This window comes from Dermacentor albipictus, chromosome 1, assembly GCF_038994185.2.
Source record: "Dermacentor albipictus isolate Rhodes 1998 colony chromosome 1, USDA_Dalb.pri_finalv2, whole genome shotgun sequence".
NCBI classification, from domain to species: Eukaryota; Metazoa; Arthropoda; class Arachnida; order Ixodida; family Ixodidae; genus Dermacentor; species Dermacentor albipictus.
This window is the reverse complement of record NC_091821.1, coordinates 418,405,590-418,424,119: the sequence shown is the minus strand read 5'-3', so window position 1 is coordinate 418,424,119 and position 18,530 is coordinate 418,405,590. Positions and strand designations below refer to the sequence as shown.

Genomic DNA, 18,530 nt, shown 5'->3' with positions numbered 1-18,530 from the left:
GCCCTTTCCCTGTGCAACCAGACGCGCGTCTCTTTGACAGCCGCTCATTTTGTATCTCTCCTCTCTCTCTCAGTATCACGTGTGTGGTGCGTCGCGTTCTTAAGTGCGGATAGTGGACTGGTGAAACTATGGCGAGTCATGAAACAGTGGCGCTATGCATGGCGTAAAGCTAAAAAGAAAGAAAAAGAAAGAAAAAGAAAGGAAGCTTCGCAACATCAGGTACGCATGTTTCCGAGGGCGACTAAAAAGCTCAACATTATATGTAAGTTGCGAAGAGGTGGTGTTCTTATGAATGACAGTAGTAAAGTACGACAGCACCTTGGTGGATATAGATGAATAAAAGAAAAAAAAAGAAAAAGGAAAATGAGCTTATTTCGAGCGCAAGTAATAAGGTGCTGTGAGATGAAACGTAAATAACGATGAAAGACATAACCTAGCTTGCGGGACGACTTGGACATCCTGCACAACCGTTTACAGCATATCTAAAAAAAATCATTTATTTACAGTTCATTACCAGAATCCTTATTCCTATCAGCGCCTAAGACAAATTGTCGCTAGCATTAAAACATCCGCAGCGTCAGAATTCTTGGCGAATTGAAAGGCGTAGACGAAAAGGCTATCTTTTTTTTTTTTGTTCTCGTGCGAACGCTCTTTGTCGTGGTATGGTTGAACAAGAGGCGTTCAACGATAGCTATCAGCAAGAATCACTCACCGCTTTAAAACGTGCCCCCTGACGACAGCGTCTCCTACGAATAGCGCGCGTTACAAAAGAAGAATCTCAAGTGCGCGAGCTCTGGTAAGCTTTTCCAAGGATCACTAGGTCTGTGCACATGTTCTCAGCAGCGCCATCGCGTGCTTTAATTGCGCACGAAGTGCCACCGCTGACCCTTCTGTACGCTGCTGCTAAAGGTGAATTTAAGCCACGCATTGTCAGCCTGGAAAGCGTAATTTTATCGAGATCACTTCTTTCCTGAGAATTAAGCCCCTGTTTGGCTGATCAACAGCCGACTGTTGTTTGCTTTTCGCTATTAATCTCCACTTCATCATATAATTGTTGTGTCCTCCATGCTGCGAGGTTCTTGAGACATACCAAAAATAGCTCTTAGTTTCTTTTTTTTTGTGTGTGTGTGTGCGGATTTTTTTTTTTCTGGTTGGTGTCCGACTTCTTTCTGGCTGCAATGTCCGCGAGCACTGCTTCAGTATTTAATCGCGCCTGGCGGGCAACAAAATGACACCTTGAATTCGCGCGATAATTAAATGGGCTACCACCTTCTTCTCTCGTAGTAGTGTCCCTCGCTCCGTCACTCAGCTCATTAACTACGATATGGCACTTGTTTTTTCACCCTCAACATAAATTTCAGGCACACGACATTAAAGAACGGAAACGAGCTGTGCACCGCAGCGAGCAGCCCACGAGACCTTCCCTTACACACCGTTACTTTGAACACTTAATCGACAAACTTTCACCGGTATAAATTAATCGCTCAACGACAACCTCCGTTGCATGTTCCGCATCCGGAGAGAGAAACCCTGCTCCACGCAGTGCGCTGTCAGCGAGAGCCCAAACGCGGATGCAACGAACGGACCGAACTCTGCGAGGGAGGAAAGGCTCTGCTAGTGAAAGGCACGTCGCACACTGGCATCTGTGCTGAAGAGGCTGCAGCACGGCCACTTTTAACGATACGCGTAGGTACCACGGGCTATTTGATCTCTCGAGGTGTGACGTACGTCGCTGGATTGGACCGACAGCTCTCACGGGCAAAGTGAGTGGATTTGCATGCGTTGCAGCGTCGGTCATCGGGTTCGCGCTTCGATCGCGCCGAGCCTGGAAGTTGGAGGCATTGCGACTCCAGGTTGGGCATTTGGGGTTGTTGGTATGGCGCATCGTAAAGGTATTCTACAGTCTCTAGCGAGGACACAGATACGAGACATAAATGCGTGCACACGGCGCTTGTTTTCGTAACCGTGATTTTGCTTGCCCACACCGGCAACACTCGCCAATTCAAACGTTATTCCGAGGTCAAAATAAAGAAGAAGAAGGAGAAGAAGAAGAAAAAGAAGAAGGAGAAGGAGAAGAAGAAGAAGAAGGAGAAGAAAGCGCGCACGCAATCAGATGCTATGGTTATCATGCAGCCTTGTGACGCTCCTTTCACTGACAAAGTCATCCCCTCGCAGATCGGCAGCGGTGGTGAAACGCCGCTTATACTGCTGGCGCATGATAGAAACAGGCTATGTATAGGGCGAGTAGACATATAATAATAGTAGCGCGCACAAGTTGAGGGAGCAGTATCGACATGGGTGCCTACATAGCGTGTACGTCCTCCTCCGCGGTGCATTGTGATCGACTCGTCGTCGACCCGCGGGGACAACGTGTTCGAGCAGCGGTCGGCAATGAATGAACTTGCGCGTATAACAACGCGGCGCAGCAACCTCGGTATACATGTAGGACGACGAGATTCCTTCACCATTGCTACTGCAAGTTGTTGGGCGCACGCGGGACCAAACCAACACGCGTTGTTAACGATGGAAATGAGAGAGGCAATCTCAGCTGCCTCGGCTAGAAGGGACCGTTAGTAGGTGCGGCTTCGCAGAGTGCTGTAACATCATTTCGCATTATGTTATGGAGAAAGTGACTGTGTACCGGATATCGCACTTCGCCGAGTTCTAAACAAAAGCAGGCGGACAATCCCGGCGGAAAAATAATGCAAAATAAGTTATCATATATCCTGCAGGGCGCAAACACTGGGAATGAGGCCTGGTGCCCGAAAGATAGCTTAGGGAGGAATAGTAATGCGCTAGCGGTGCGTCACGAAAACCGATTAGCTACTGGAATAACTGACCCTTACAGGTCTGACGCGCCGTTTACGTCGACTCAAATAACCTCCGAAAACAGCAGAAACCCGTTTTGATATTGGTCCTTCGTGTTCCAACATTTGCGAGCAATTGGTCAAAAAAGAAGACTAAGAGCAAGAGAGAGAGAGAGAGAGGAAAAAAGAACAACAACAACAACGCGAACATACGTAACAGTCCTCTAAAACATGTTTTGGGCAACCCGCGCAAATACGCACGCGGGGTCACGTAATGCGGCGGCCCGTCTGGACCTCGTCGCGAGCACAACCTTTGGGGGACCAGGAGGGAGGGCCCCGAACACACACAGCGGGCCGCACGGCGACGAGCCTGCGCGCCCTCACAACACTCACTCACAATACGGACAACAACCACCACCGCGACGGCGCGGCGAACTGTCTCGCCGCCGAGTCGTCGGCGCCCAGCGGGAGACGGCGGCATCGTCCGCCCGGACGCGACGGTAGCCACTCCACGTCGAGAGCACAGGTATGCATGAGCACCGCACCGAGGACAACGTATTTGCGTGTTCCGGCGGCGCACTTGAAGTGGGTGGGAGGAGAGCGCAACCTGGCGGCGGAGACGACTGACTAGAAGAACGCACCGTAGCGAGCGCACCTCTCCGCCTTCTCCTGCAGAGGAAGGAGGGCGAGGAGGAGGCGACATCCGCAGCGTATCACAGAATCCGGGACACAGGGGTTCGGGGGGGGGGAGGGGGGAGCGAGCCGTCCACACCGAGGTTGACGGGGGGAAGGGGGTCGTCGCGGTGGGAGGAGACGTGAAAGAATTTCTTGGAGTCCTACGCAGGCGAGCGCTACGTGCAGCCGCAGTCGTCGACGATCATCTTGGGCAGGTCCGACTTGATGATGTTGTGGTCTCGGTCGAAGTAGATGAGCGACATGGGCGACAGCTTGGTGGGCGCGCAGCAGGGCGACACGGAGGCGTACGGGTTGCGCAGCCGGTACTCCTCGAGCACGTGTGCGTGGAAGTAGCGGAACATGTCGGGCGTCCGGGGCCTGCCCGCGCACTCGCCCATGCAGTAGTTGGCGAAGTAGCCCTTGGGGGCGATGATCCAATCGTCCCAGCCGAGGTCCTCGAAGCTCACGTACAGCGACTGCTTGCAGCACTGCGTCACCCCTTCGCCGCACGTGATGGTGAACCGCCGGCCGCGCCGCCGCGACACCAGTGCCTCGGTGGCCACGGCCAGGAAGGGGCGCCGCCGCTGCCGCCGCTCGAACTGCGCCACCTGCGAGAGGCGGCGCCGTTTCAGGAGTCCGTGCGCGTGGCGCGGCACCACAGCCGCCACTTCAGTTCGTATTCATCATCATTCATCATCATCATCATCATCCGGTTTCTATATCCACTGCAGGACGAAAGCCACACGGTCTCTCTACAAGGTCTCCCAGCGATATCCAATTACCCTTGCCTCAATTGCGCCAGCTGATCCCAGTTAGCACCTGAAAACTTCGCAATTTCATCATCCCACTTAATTTCATCCCGTCCTCGACTGCGCTTCCCTTTCCGTGGCATCCATTCTGTAACTCTAATGGTGCACCGGTCTCCTACCCTACGCATTACATGGCCTGCCCAGCTCCATTCTTTTTGCTCGTAATATCGAACTAGAATATCGGCTATCCCAGTTTGCTCGCTGATCCACATCGCTCTCTTTTTGTCCCATAACGTTACGCCTAACATTTTCCGTTCCACCACTCTTTGCGCTGTCCATAACTTGCTCTCGAGCTTCTTTGTTAACCTCCGAGTTTCTGCCCCATATATTAGCACCGGTAGAATACATTGATTGTACACCATTGTTGTCAACGATTGTGGTAATCTCCGAGCCAGGATTTGATAATGCCTGCTGAATGCACTACAACCCATTTTTATTCTTCTGCAAATTTTCTTGTCATGATCAGAGTCCCCTCTAAGTAATTGACCTGTATAAACGTACACCTGCATAGACTCTATAGAGGCTGACTGGCATCCATGAATTCTTTTTCCCTTGCCCAGCTATTGATAGCTTATCTATTCGCTTAAACCACTACATTGGCGCCACCTGAAATTTCCAGATGAGCGACTCTGTGACCTAGCTCACAAATCTGGCCCAAGATAAGCTCTTGTTGCGCGTTCCTATACGGATTGCGTCATTGAGGCAGCCACATGGTTGAAGAACTTGGTAGCGCCGCAGCATAATCCGCTCCTTCGTCAGTTGTTAGCTATAAAGTTTGTTCCGGTATAGCGTCTGTGACATCCAAAACCTAGTTACGTGCGACTGAACAGGGGCCGTATTCTTGCTGGAAGTGCCAGCGGACAGGATGTGCCATCGTGCTGGACTGCACCTCGCTCTACGGTGACAGTATTCACGATATCGGTCGATGGAGATCGTTCCTTCGTGTCCTCACCGCCACTTTTGTAGGTTGCCTGTCTAGGGTGTCCCCACTCCCCGCCTGAATTGATGTAACCCACTGTTGACCCCCAATCTCTACACCACGTGAAGAGCAACACTACCCCTCGACCGACGCAGTCAAAACGCGTCCGAAACTCTGGCGATCGCTGAACTATTATTTCGCAATTAAGCACTTTCGGCACACACACCCTAAATAAGTAACACGGAGAGGCGTCTCTCAAGAAACCAGTCATCGCAGTAATAGCGCGACGGAACTTTATGAAAGCGTTGCGACGGCTTCGGTCGGGGTGTGGCTCAGCGTGCATTTCACTCGGTTGGAGTCCCCGGGGAAAATCGCCAAGGCCCGTTCGCTGACGGCGACGCCAGCGTCGACACCTTCGTCCGCTCACCTGTATGCCAGCTGGTCCGCAGCCCACGCAGTCGACGAGCAGCGTGAGCTTCTTGCGCGCGTCGTGTCCGTGGTGGCCCGCCGCGGGGGCGAACCAGTGCTGGACGGCCGCGCGCAGGTCCACGCGCCTCCAGCCGTGCGAGGAGGCGCTGGCGTCCACCTCGACCGCGGCCAGCAGGTCCATGCCTCCGCTGAGCGGGGCGCTGCTGCTGTTGGACTCGGCCACCCGGAACACGTACAGGGTGGCCGTCCGGTTGCCGGCCGAGGAGGAGCCGCGGCTGCGCACGTAGAGCCACAGCGAGGCCGACACCACGCGAAGCCGGTGCGTGGGCCGGTCGGGGTTCTGGTGGAAGTCCAGCAGCACGTGGCCGTTCACCGTCAGCCCTGCGTCGCACCAGAAGCTCGCTCTCGCAAGGTCGCTCTACGACAAGAACGGGCAACTTGACAATCCACACACCCGCCGTGGTTGCTCAGTGGCCATGGTGTTAGGCTGCTGAGCACGAAGTCGCGGGATCGAATCCCGGCCACGGCGGCCGCATTTCGATGGGGGCGAAATGCGAAAACACCCATGTACTTAGATTTAGGTGCACGTTAAACAACCCCAGGTGGTCGAAATTTCCGGAGTCCTCCACTACGGCGTGCCTCATATTCAGAAAGTGGTTTTGGCACGTAAAACTCCATAATTTAATTTTTTTGGCAATCCACACTCAGGCGACTATGTATAAAGCGCACGAGACGGACGAAGGAAGAACGGACGCAAGCGATGACTTCGAACCACAGGTTTACTTTCAGGGTCGCCGATTCACATGCACTACATACGTGAACGCATGGCCAACAATCGCAAAACACGTGGGGCACAAAGGAACAACACATGATCCCGTATTTAAACGCCATATTATATCTGTGAAATTGTTCTTCGTTATAATTTTTTAATTATTTTTTTCTTGTCTCATTTTTGACAAGTGTCACTTGTAGCCACCAGCTAACCGTCTCATATCTGTGTGTGCGCTACTTGTGTTGCCAAATGCTTTCTTGTTTGAACTGCTCACCATCGACTGCGAGTGATTTATACCTTTTGTCTGCCTCGCACTAGTTTGTACCGACCTTCCTGTTACTCTGCACTTCTCGTAAGTTTCGAATATTATTTGCTGTTTTGCCTGATTAGGCTTCGACCACCCCCCTCTCCCCTTTCTTATGTAACGCCCGGAAAGGGTCTTTAGTGTAAATAAAAAGAATTCAAGAGAAACAAAGGAACAGTCACAAACCAATGCAGCGTAAAATAAAAAAGGAAGTTTTGAAGCTATCTGCAGACGTTGGAAGCGTTCTGTATTTTTTTTTTTTTAGATCTACACAACAGGACTGGAAAAGATCGCTTTCAGGAGGAATATCAATGTGAGGAACATGAATGAGGAATGAGAGGACGTAACGTACTTTCGTGTATGCAAAGAGCTTCCCAGACGACGCGTATCCCTCCGAAACATTTTTTTAAAATGTAGAAGTGTTTGCCAGCGTCTCAACATAGCCGCGCTCGCTGCAAGACGTGATTCACAAACGACGACGACGCGTACACCATTTAGGACCAATCACGTGAACACGCTGGTGTCCTGGCTTGAGCCGTTCCATGCCACTTGTTTCAGACACGGTACTGCACCACTTATTCGCAAAGAAAGAGGTCCCCCAGTTACGCTCACTGACCGAGAATCTATAGATGCGTGCTGCTTCAACGAGACTGTCGCAGCTCACTGAAGAGTCCGCGTCGCTTTCCACAGGTGACCAGTCGAGTTCATGACATGCAGATACGTTCTGTTATTTAGTAATAGCTAGGTACGGTAAATAGGCGCTGTCTTGGTTATCCTATCTGCTGCACCGGACAGGACTTATCTGTCTTCATATTCTGTGCACGGCTTCTTAGCAGAACGGGGAATTGGCTTCGTTGATATTGACTGGACCCGCTGTACACTGTACCGGCGACAGGCGTGACACAAGGCGATGTGTTACCTTCGTCTCGTGCCACGTGTATCACGCTACACTACATCACGTTCAGTCGATACCAGTTATATCGAGTTGCGCTTTGGTTGTCTAGCTGTTACTTTCGTTTCGCGTCGCGTCCATCGCGCCGCGCATTGAGTCATGCCCATTCTAGTGTCCGCCCGCGCACAGCTTAAGCGCAGAGTCCAACTTCCTGCCGATGAAGTACGGTTCGGTCGCCGAACGCCACGCGTAGTTACTTCGAAGCCCGCCTCCTCCCGCTGCGTTCCCCTTCCTCCAGGCCGCACCATCGAGAGCCTTAAACTCCCAAGTCGCGTCCCTCAGTAACCGACTGCAACTTTCCTTTCCACCTGCAGGCAGACAGGTGCAGCCTTCGGCCTCAACAATGACCGTGGCTCGGCCGAGCCCTCGTCGGCCAACGTTGCTCTGCCCGGGGCCAACACCCTTTCCCTCTTCTCCCGCGGCGCGCCGCTTTGCATTCACAGACGAGCGACGGGCATCCCAGCGTCTCGTTATATGCGGCCTCAAAACAGCGCCAAGAGCGCGGGCCCGTCTCTTGTAGAAGTAAAAAAAAAAGGTCCGAATAAATACGAGAGAGACTCTTGCAGCCCGCCAGCCAGTGCATTCAATCTCCTAATGGACTAAACATTTTCGCGGAGAAAGTAGCAAGAAGAAGAAGAAGAAGAAGCGCAACAACAACGAGAGGACCGAGCGAGAAACGGCGACCGATATGCCGACGCGCGGTGTCCATTTGTCTGACTCGCGAGTCCCCGTTTTTTTCTCCGCTTGCTCCCGTTTTCGGCCGCGTTCTGTCGGCTTTGCCGCCGTCTCAGACCCAGCGAAGCGAGCGGCTCGTCTATTTTTGCCTCTTCTCATGTTCTTTGCCCCTTTCGTTCTTTTCTTCCCTTCGTTACTTTCTTTGCTCTTGGGCCTGTACTGACGCAACGCTACTCCTTCCCCCGCTTCCTTCCTTTTTTTTTTAGTACATATATACTCTACGCCGGCGATATTGAAAACATATCCCTCGGATTCATTCCTCCTTCCCTTTCAACGCACCGATATTCCATGAGCGCCGAAAAAAATCCGGCCTTTCCTACATCGCGAATACTACTCCCCGTACGACAGGTTGCGTCCTGCTTTCAAGTCGCCGTATCTCTCGCTCGAAATACGGTCGCGGCCAAGTATAGGCCTCCGAAGGAGCTCCTTTTTGAAACGCATTGTGCTCCAGCGATCTCAAGGTCTCGCTGACAAACGTGTTTCCGTTCGGCAAAGTGACTTTCTCAGAGAGTAGGGCTCCCGCTTTACCCGCCTACCCATTTTCCCGTAGTCTTCTTCTATCTGTGCGTTCATTCTCTTTCTTTATTTTTTAGTTGACTTATGTATCGCAGGAGTTGCGAAATGTGTAGGCTCATCAAGCTGCTTCCCGCGTGTACAAGTTACCGGTTAACGTTGCAGTCTCAATTCTGTAATCGCCATCACTGACGAAGATCAGACTTTCCCAGAACGCCAACGGTATAGCAGCAGAATAGCAGAAGCTAAGGCTGCGGCTGGGCACCAGGCGAGGGCGATGTAACCAACACCGACCTAGACCACCGCGCGTCGATGGAGTTCTACGCCTGCAAAGATGTAGACGGCTAGTTTTGACGAAGGCTAATAAAAAGAAGAGAGAAAGAGGTAGGGATAGATAGATAGATAGATAGATAGATAGATAGATAGATAGATAGATAGATAGATAGATAGATAGATAGATAGATAGATAGATAGATAGATAGATAGATAGATAGATAGATAGATAGATAGATAGATAGATAGATAGATAGATAGATAGATAGATAGATAGATAGATAGATAGATAGATAGATAGATAGATAGATAGATAGATAGATAGATAGATAGATAGATAGATAGATGAAAGGCAGACATATTAATAGAACTAGTACCTCTCCGGTTGGCTACTCTGCATTGAGGCACTGGAGGAGGGAAATAGCAGAGAAATACCAGAAGAGGAGATTTGAAAGTACGCGCAAATTCGCTGAAGTCCCGATACATATAAACACACCAATGCTTAACTCCGGCTGAAGTCGGCTGCGACCAAGGCGCATGAATTCTATTTTTCGTAAAGGTGCCCTCACACTACGCCTACCCGACACCGATTTCCGTCTGCCGACAGTCGGCAGACCGAAATCAATGTGGGGTAGGCCTAGTGTAAGTGAGCCTCAAGAAGACGATTGTCGTGTTTGCCGAGCGTGGCGCAGAGCGCCTGTCCTTCGCGCACCAAACCAAGAACATTTAGAAAGAATACGCGTAATCGTCCCCTTCGCGCCCACAAACTTCATGTTCGGGACTTCTGGCAATTCCGGTCATAATAAAAGAACGTCACACGAAGAAACAAGCGATCGAGACTTGGACTTGGAATGGGACTCGCCATTCTTTTTTTTTTTTTTGCTGTTTGGTGTTCTATTGCACATGTGTGCCTGTCAGGGCTTGTTCTTCGTGCACGTGGCGTTGCCCGTGAGAGATGCCTTTCCCGCAGATACCTCGATATCTGGCGGGTGGACGCGCGTGGGTTGCATGAGTCAGCAATGACGACGAAAGCGTTTTTCGAATAGGTCAGTGTTATTCGACCTGTACCGCTCAGTCACCCACAAGAAATAGATGCCCCCTTGACCTGGTTCCCCACCACCCACGCTCCTCCGCAAATGCATGGGCGCTGACTAAAGGGGGGGGGGGAGTTCCCGGGCCCCAGGGACTTTCTCCCCTCCCCCAACTTTCCCGAGCTCCGATGTGTCCTAAGAGTAAAATAAAATGAAACATATTACACAGGCAAATAAAGAAATGAATTCGCAATGAAGGCTTGGCCATTCCGGACCTGCAGGGGCACCGGGCCATATCGAAATAGCCGTGATCAAAGTTTGAGGGTGAAATCAAAAGCGTTCTTTCATCTATCAGCCGAGAGTTAGATAGCTTGCCTGCGCTAAAGGATACAGTTGAAAGCATGGAACAGGCCTTACAGTACACATATGGCACGAAAGTTTGATGAGTTTGAAAATACCACTAACCGACAAGACGGTGAAATCAGAGGCGTCAAGAAGGAAGGTTGTGAACTGGGCGCGGAAGGATGACGCTAACGACGAGACGCGTTCACAAGACTGTGTTGGTCTCATATTATCGCAAAAACGCGTAGAAGACATGGCAGAGCACGGGAAGCGTGGGTCGCACCAGAACTGTGCGGTTGAAATGAAAACAAAAGAGTAACTGCGCAGAAAATTTCTTAATACACGTTCTTCCGATGACTGGGTTGTCTTTACGCAGTATCGCAATAAGTTGATCGAAAAACTACTGTGACCGAGAACAGAGTATCGTTTTTCTTTTTTCTTGTCTAGATGTGCCGCACAGTCGCCACGACCTATTGTTGTCCTGGCTTGACAAGTTATTACATCGCGATAATTTTCACTCAGCTACTAAACGTGCTGGTTGCGGGCAAGGAGCTATCGGGGATTGAATTGGCTGAAGCATTGAACGACTATTATACCTGTAAACCAGCGACTAGTGGCTTTCATGACGCAATTGATTATGTTCTCGATCACGCTGATAGCTTTATATTTCTAGGAACAACTGCATCACAATAAGTTGAATGTGTTATCCAAAATTTGAAAATGAACCTTAGCAGGGACAGTTAGGGACGCCAGATAACACCTTTTAAATATCCAGCTAAAATTATGGCTCCAGTTCTCGCAGATATTTTTAACACTTCTATAACGAATTGAATTTTTCATAGGAAAAGAAACTAGCACGAATATCCGTTGTTTACAAAAAGGAAGGTTGAAATGACATGTGAAATTGTAGAGCAGCGTCCATTCCACCAACCTTTTCAAAGATTTCTGGACAAAAAAAAAAAAATTTCGCACAGTTGCTTTTCCAAATTTATTGATAGGCACAAATACTTACTGCTGACAAGTATTGGTTTACTAAAAATAAATCAGCGGAGTAAACGTTGCTGGAGCAAAAAGAATATATTCTTCAGCAGTTTGAAAATAAGTTCTTTGTAATAGGTACTTTCGCTGCCTTTCCACACGCCTTCGATCTGGTCGACTGTGATATCTTGCGTCAGAAAATTCAATTATATGGCATTCGAGGTCAGGTTTTAGATTTATTAAAACCTTAGCTAACTAACGGAAAAGAAATTGTTCAAATAGCTAACTCAATTTACAGAGTTGAACCAGTTTCTTGTGGGGTGCTTCAATGTAGCGTTTTGGGGCCTCTATTATTTACCTTATAACTTCGCAATATATACACCTACATTAATTCCAAAGCAAAATTAGTTATCTGTGCAGATGATACCATAATATCTTTTTCTGGAACAGATGTCGAGGACTTAGTAACGCTGTGTGATGAAACTATGTGGTTACTAAAAGGCTGATCGGACTCGAACTGCACGCAAATTAAATAAAGGAAAGCTAAAATAGCAATATCCAGAAAAAAAAAAACTAATTAGTCCCTGCACACCAAGAAATCGCTCTCACCTCTCCTAATACTGAAATTGCTCACAGCTTTATATTCTCTTGGAGTATATTTTCGTCTAATATGACCAATGAGGCCAATACGGCCAATGAGCACTCGAAGGTAAATGCATGTCGTTAAGTTACAGCCGTTGTAAATATTGCTTCAGCAAGTGCTTGAAAGTGTGTGTTGTCCTATACTCGCTGTTTTCCAGTATGTTAGGATAATTGTGCGTGACTCCAAGTTGACATTTATCGGAAATGGGGGCCATTTTAGGAGGGGAAAAAAATGGAATGCTTTAACGTTTCTGGCTCAGTTGCGATCGTTGCAATCTATTACTGAATACACGTTTTCTTTCTTGTTTTACGCGTTCCTACGGGCCACGATAGGTTTGCCAGATGGCCTCGGCGAACTAAACGAGGAACTTGATTTACATATGGTGAAAATCATGGGGGAGGGAGGGGGATGTGTGTAGTCAAAGTTCAGAATGTACATTACGTACATTACGCATGGAAGCGGACTGGAAAGTTATGAGGGAGTTTTACGAACGGCGCCGGATTATAAGCGCTGAATTCTAGTAGAACTGTCTCTGTCATTGAGACGAAATTACAGCCAACGCTGATTTAAATGTGTGTGCGTTATTTACAGGTTCAAAAATTAAGTTTGTTAATTGCTCGAATGCGTTATAGGGCTGTTAGCCGCTAAGTTTCCGAATGTCCAGAGAGAACCATACGACACACCGCGTTTGCACGTGATAAAAATTGGGGCCGTGTGCAGCGTGGATCGAAACGTTAACGTTTCCGGATCAATAAGGCGATTTGCAAGTAATTACTGAATCGTCGTTTTCTCCATATTTTCACGCGTTACCTCACACGCCTGCGGTGTCCTTGATGAACGAAATGAGTCACTTTGTTCATATTACATCGGCATAAGGGGAAAATTATGGGTGATGTGCAGGAAAAAGTTGTGTGTCGTTTAGTTACAGTGTAGAATTTAGCCCGCCTGCCTGGGAAATCTATAAGCTCTGGAAATCAAATTCGGCGGTTGGGGAACATTATGGCTGATGTGCGTGCGAAGTTAGAAGTGCGTGGGTCTTGGTACAACTCTGGCTAAAAGTATTTTAAGCAAGCGTAAGAACAGCCGTGTGGGTTGGCTGCGGCAACATAACGAAACAGCTACAAAGACGAACGCAAAAAGAAGGAACAAGAGGTAAGCGAGTGCTGGAAAGCGTTATGTATGTGGGCAACAAAGAAAACGTGAGATTCGCATGCGGGCAACGCTTTGAAGTGTGCGGCTTATTTACGATTACCTGAAGATCGTAATGCAACTTCTCGAAAGAAACAGCTTGGGTGGTGATCAGGCAGTGATCCCGTAAAGTGGAACGGGTCTGCTGTCTTTTTCTGACTTGTGGAAAAACCTGCGGACTTCCACGATTCTCACGGTGGAGTCGCTTTCAGCGACGTGCGAAGCGGACGTGAATGGTACGTGCCTCGACGTCATTGCTTCTATTTCGAGTAGGCAACGCTAACGGCTCTCGAGGTAACTGCTTAAATATTTATATTTAAGCAGTTACTGTAGCCAACAAACAAAGACACCAAGGACAACATAATGGAAACTACTTGCACCTAATAATTGAATTGAGGAAACGAGAAGTTAATGATAATTAAAGTGGATGAGAAAACTACCTGCGGCTGTTGGGGAACAATCCCGCGCCTTCGCAATACGCGTGCGCTGCTCCACCAATTGAGCTACCATATATATATATATATATATATATATATATATATATATATATATATATATATATATATATACGTACATACATACAAAACTTTAGGGCAAAAACCCGCAATCGAGACTCGCTCGTCAGGGGAGACGTATGGCGATCGCGAGGGAAAAAAAAAAAAGGTGGCCTCGCGCTAGCCGTCGTCTCACACTAGAGGTTCATACGAGAGAGCGTTTTTAGGGACCGTCATGACCGGCGCGTCTTCGCCGTAAGGGCGATCGAACGCTGCTTCTTAAGCACCCCGCAGGCAAAAACGTAGTACGTGCGCTGCCGGCGACTTCGAAATGACGCGCTCGGCGAGACCTCGGTTCACACAGGGGCGGTAATCGCTCGCGAGCAGCCATGCGTCAACGACGTGAGCACGAGCACGCGGTCTCTACACTCTCATGAACCCGTCCCTCCCTGCGTTTTCTGTTGAAAAAAAAAAGAAAAGAAAAGAAAATTTTCTCTTTATTTTCGTCCAGCGCCGAGCGACTCGCTGTATTACTAAACTTTGTCCGCGCAATCTCGTCGCATCAAAAGCAAACATGAAAAGCATTTTTTCTTGTATTTCTTTTTTGTTGTTGTTGTTTGAAAGCCGGAAATGAAGACGCTACGAGGCGCGCCGTCGAGGGATATATCACAGTGCAACGCCACCGTCCTAGAACGTATATGCGCAAAATATGCGAGAAAAACTTCTTGTATGACGGATGCTGCATCTGGGAGACGAGGGCTTCCTTTTCCACTTCATGTTTTCTTCTGGTATCTTCTTCTTCTCCCGCTTTCCGAAGAGCACAATACTGGAAGTCTCGGCGCCGCTTCTTTATTTATTTTCTTTCTTTCAAAAAGAAAAAAAGAAAGAAGGGGTGGGAAGACAGAGCCGCAGAGGGAGGGGGGGGGGCGTATTCTTTGCCCAAATCTGAAGATGTGGGATGGTCGCGTATTGAAATGGCAAGGTTTAATAGCGGCGACAACGCAGCAAGTAGAATAGAAGAAAACGAGAGAACGTTGGCGGCTTAGATGCGCAAGATGCCCGCATCAGTTGTTGCCCGTGCGGTTGGGGTACATCCGCCTATTTGCGCCTTCCGGTCTGGCTCACGCATCACGGCTTACGTTTCTTTCTTTTCTGTCGTCAATTTTATTTTAGCGCAACCGTCATAATACTTTCTTATATGTAAACGTGGAACCAAAGTGAACAGAGACACTAATGATGTTCCGCAATGCAGACAGAAAAAAAGAAAGAAAACTCCCTTCGCACGCGCCTGCAAGACCCTGAATAGATTCCGCAGACTCCCTCCAGACGGAATAATTTTACTTCTCTTCTTGCTACGTCTGGACCAAAGTTTACTAGCAAGGATCGTTTGTATGGGTTCTCCCCAGGCAAGCCGGTTTTGGGGATAATGAGCCAAGGGAAGCAACGACCAAATGGGAAGGAAAAGGCACGAAGGGAAGGGTGGTCAACGTCTGCTCCCCTCGTCTCCCGTGGCGCGTCACGTGATCGAGGGGAAGTACCCAATCACGAAGTTTTAGGAAAACTAAGGAAGAAAATGCTCATTCAGCCTACACTCCGGCAAGTTAGTTCTTCAGAAACTCCATTCGCATTTCTTTTGAGGGAAAGTTGTTTTTTTTTAGCAGATGTTACGAAGGGCAAGCTTCCCATCTTGAAATTCGCGCCAGAACAGCGGCACCATTGACGCAGGGGCTAGCTGGAAGTGGGTCAATGGGAAGCCGCGGAAGAATGGGGGGGGGAGAGGAGGATAGAGGTAATGGTAGTTAAGTGTAGAAAGACGTCACAAAATGTTGTACTTCTTGTGAGATCAGCTAGAAAGTGCTTACGGGGAAGAAGAACATGCACAAGACCGAAAACGGCCGCGGAAACCGCCGCTGTTACGGCGTCAGCATGGCGTTAGCGCGACGCCACTTACTTCGCGGCGTTCTTGCCTGTTCTGGCCCTTTTAGGTACACGAGTGTTATCACCTCAATGATGTTGTCGGCATGGTGTGAAACGAAAACATCCCGCACAAAATTTCCCTATAGTCGCCAGGGCGACTTCGGTCATTAGTGCGAGAGCATTTGAATCATCATCATCATCATTTATTGGACCCTTAAGGACCCTTTACAGGGTATTACATAAGGGGGGGGGGGGGGAGTCATAGATATACATAAGTCAAAGATGTTACATAAAGAATGAATTGAAATAGCGCAGGTTAAGAAATGCAGAATGCATAATCACTAGTCTGATGACTCGTTATTATTATCATCATCACATACAACACAGCCTCATGAACACGTCATTGTAATCAGGCTCATCATCATTGTGATCACTGTCATCATTACCATGGCACATAAGACTATCATCACGGGCATTATAGCGGAAAGTCACCGCAGTTGTTCTGACGTATGCAGCAGGTGCACGTCATAATGATGGTGATGATGACGATAATGCTGCTGCAGATGGTGACCGCTAATGGCGTCCTTTTTGAAGCGGCGGGGTCCCGTCCTCATTTCTTCCCTAATTTTTTTCCAGCGATAATACTCCTATCGTCGCTTCCTAATCATCACTTATAGCAAGTTAACGCACCCAGCAGCTTTGAACCCCAGCGCTTAGATGGACATTCCCTAGGGCTGTTTTACAGCGTTGTGGCGCCACCTAGGGAGTCTCCTGTCATCGTACAGAGGTCACAAACCCATATTCAATAGAGTACGTGAGGGTAGGAAAATCGATGCTCTCGCATTAAAATGCGAGAGCATTAAAATTAAAGACCTCCGAGAGCAAAAACTAAAGACCTCCGTCTACGGACACCCGAACTATTAAGTGACACGAGGTAAGCTATCACCGTTCCCTGTTCCCTATCCTGCGTTCGTCCGAAGGATACTGTGCGCGCCGAAGCATACTTCGGCGCGCACAATTCAACCGGAACTGCCTCTGGTTAACCTCCCTGCCTTTCTATGCATCCTTTTTTCTCTCTCTCTCTGAAAAAAAAAAAAAACGTGTTATCAGCTGCTGTTTTGTCGTATGTGTACCAGTGTGCAGCAGTGGCTGCTTTCAAAAGTCGGGTGCGGGAAAAATGTTCTGCTCTGCCCCTCCTCCCTTCTCCACCGGTCGATACAGCTATGCAAGCTACACATCCACCGCGCTATAGCACGGTGATCTTCGCGTGGAGGTTTAGCATTAGCACGTAATGTGCGTGTCTGACTGCGGTTAATCGCGAACGTGTGGCTGTCGACGCACTGGGCAGGGATTCTGGGAAGGAACTCGCAAGATATGGCATTCTTTGTGTTCTTCAGAAGAACTGAAGCAATAATTCAAAAAAGTCACGATGTAGATTAGAATCCATCCTCCGTGAAAGATCAAGGTAGTGTATAACCAACACCAGAAACAATAATAAATAACAATATAAATCGCAAAACGAAATGATATCGCCAGTTGTGGTAGCGTCCTAAAATGCCCGGCTCGCCCCCTCCCCCCCATCCCGCAATAAATAAATGAATACATAAATAAATAAACAAATGAAACAAAACAGAAAATAAAAGAAAGAAAGAAAGAAAGAAAGAAAGAAAGAAAGAAAGAAAGAAAGAAAGAAAGAAAGAAAGGAAAGAAAGAAAGAAAGGAACGCAGACGGGCTGAAAAATGGCGAATTCAAACAGTGAAGATGCTTTACAGGATTAAGCGCCAAGCGAGGTACATCACCCAATCGACTCTACTACGTACACCCGGCCGTGCTTGGCTTCCCGGTTCGCTGAAGCCCAAAAGCGGAAGCTCATACATCCCTATTTACACCATCGTCTCATGGCTGAAATTGAATCAAAGGCGCAGACCGCTTTCACACTACGCCGTTGAACTCTACGCTCCCCAACCGCGCTACGCCGTCTTTGCTTTCTTTCCTTTTTCGTCCGTCTGGCCGGCATTCCTACCCCCCCCCCCCCCCCCTCCCTTTGCCAGCACTGGTTCTGGGAGTCGCTAATAAGCGGAAGGACCTTGAAGGGGACCGCCAGTCGACCGCCAGAGTCACGAATTCTCCTTCGCCGCCGACGCCATTTGTCCCGCTGCCACGCACCCGAGTCTGGCAAGGCAGCAGGGCTCCCGCTCGACGCTGCTCCTCTCTTCTGCTGCCGACGTCCGGCAAAGCCAGCCGTCGAGACAAGCGGGCCAGATCGAACGACACTCGCGCGGCAGCGTTTAGTCGTAAAAGTGCGCTGGCCTGACCGTCGCGTTGTGACAGTGCGCGGAGAGGGAGGGCATGCCCCCCTACCCCCCCCCCCCCCCTACACGGCGCGTTGCACCGCGCTTTCTCCCCACTCGCTCTCTCTCATCCGCCAGACATCTCTGCGCTGCAAGAAATATGCGCGCCAGCGCGCGATGTCTTCACTGCCGGCGGGAGAGAGAAGTGTGGTGGAGGCCCCCTCCCCACCCCCAACAAAAAGGAGAGAATGAACAAACGTAGCGCAAAGAAAAGAAGGAAGGAAAGAAGAAAGCTTGTCCGCCGTCCGCGGACCAGACGAGACGCGGGCGTGCGCTGCTGCAGGCATTAAGTAAATGCACCGCTTCCCCCCCCTCCCCCCCCCCCCCCGACGCGCGCGTCCATGAGATCTTCGTACAAGGCCTGGGGCGGCTGGCCAGCCAGCCAGCCCCCGACGCT

At 49.4% G+C, this 18,530-nt stretch overlaps 1 protein-coding gene across 1 annotated transcript in view; it reads right to left on the bottom strand.

Moving 5' to 3' along the window:
- Positions 1–256: 256 nt before the first annotated feature.
- The window catches only part of Actbeta (inhibin subunit beta), a 212,504-nt gene continuing 194,230 nt past the window's right edge, over positions 257–18,530 (bottom strand). The window contains exons 2-3 of the mRNA XM_070532237.1: positions 5,638–6,020; positions 257–4,090 (exon numbers count right to left, since the gene is read on the bottom strand). Coding sequence (XP_070388338.1) covers positions 3,659–4,090; positions 5,638–6,020 — 815 coding nt within the window. The 3' untranslated portion in view covers positions 257–3,658. The remainder of the gene's footprint in view (positions 4,091–5,637; positions 6,021–18,530) is intronic.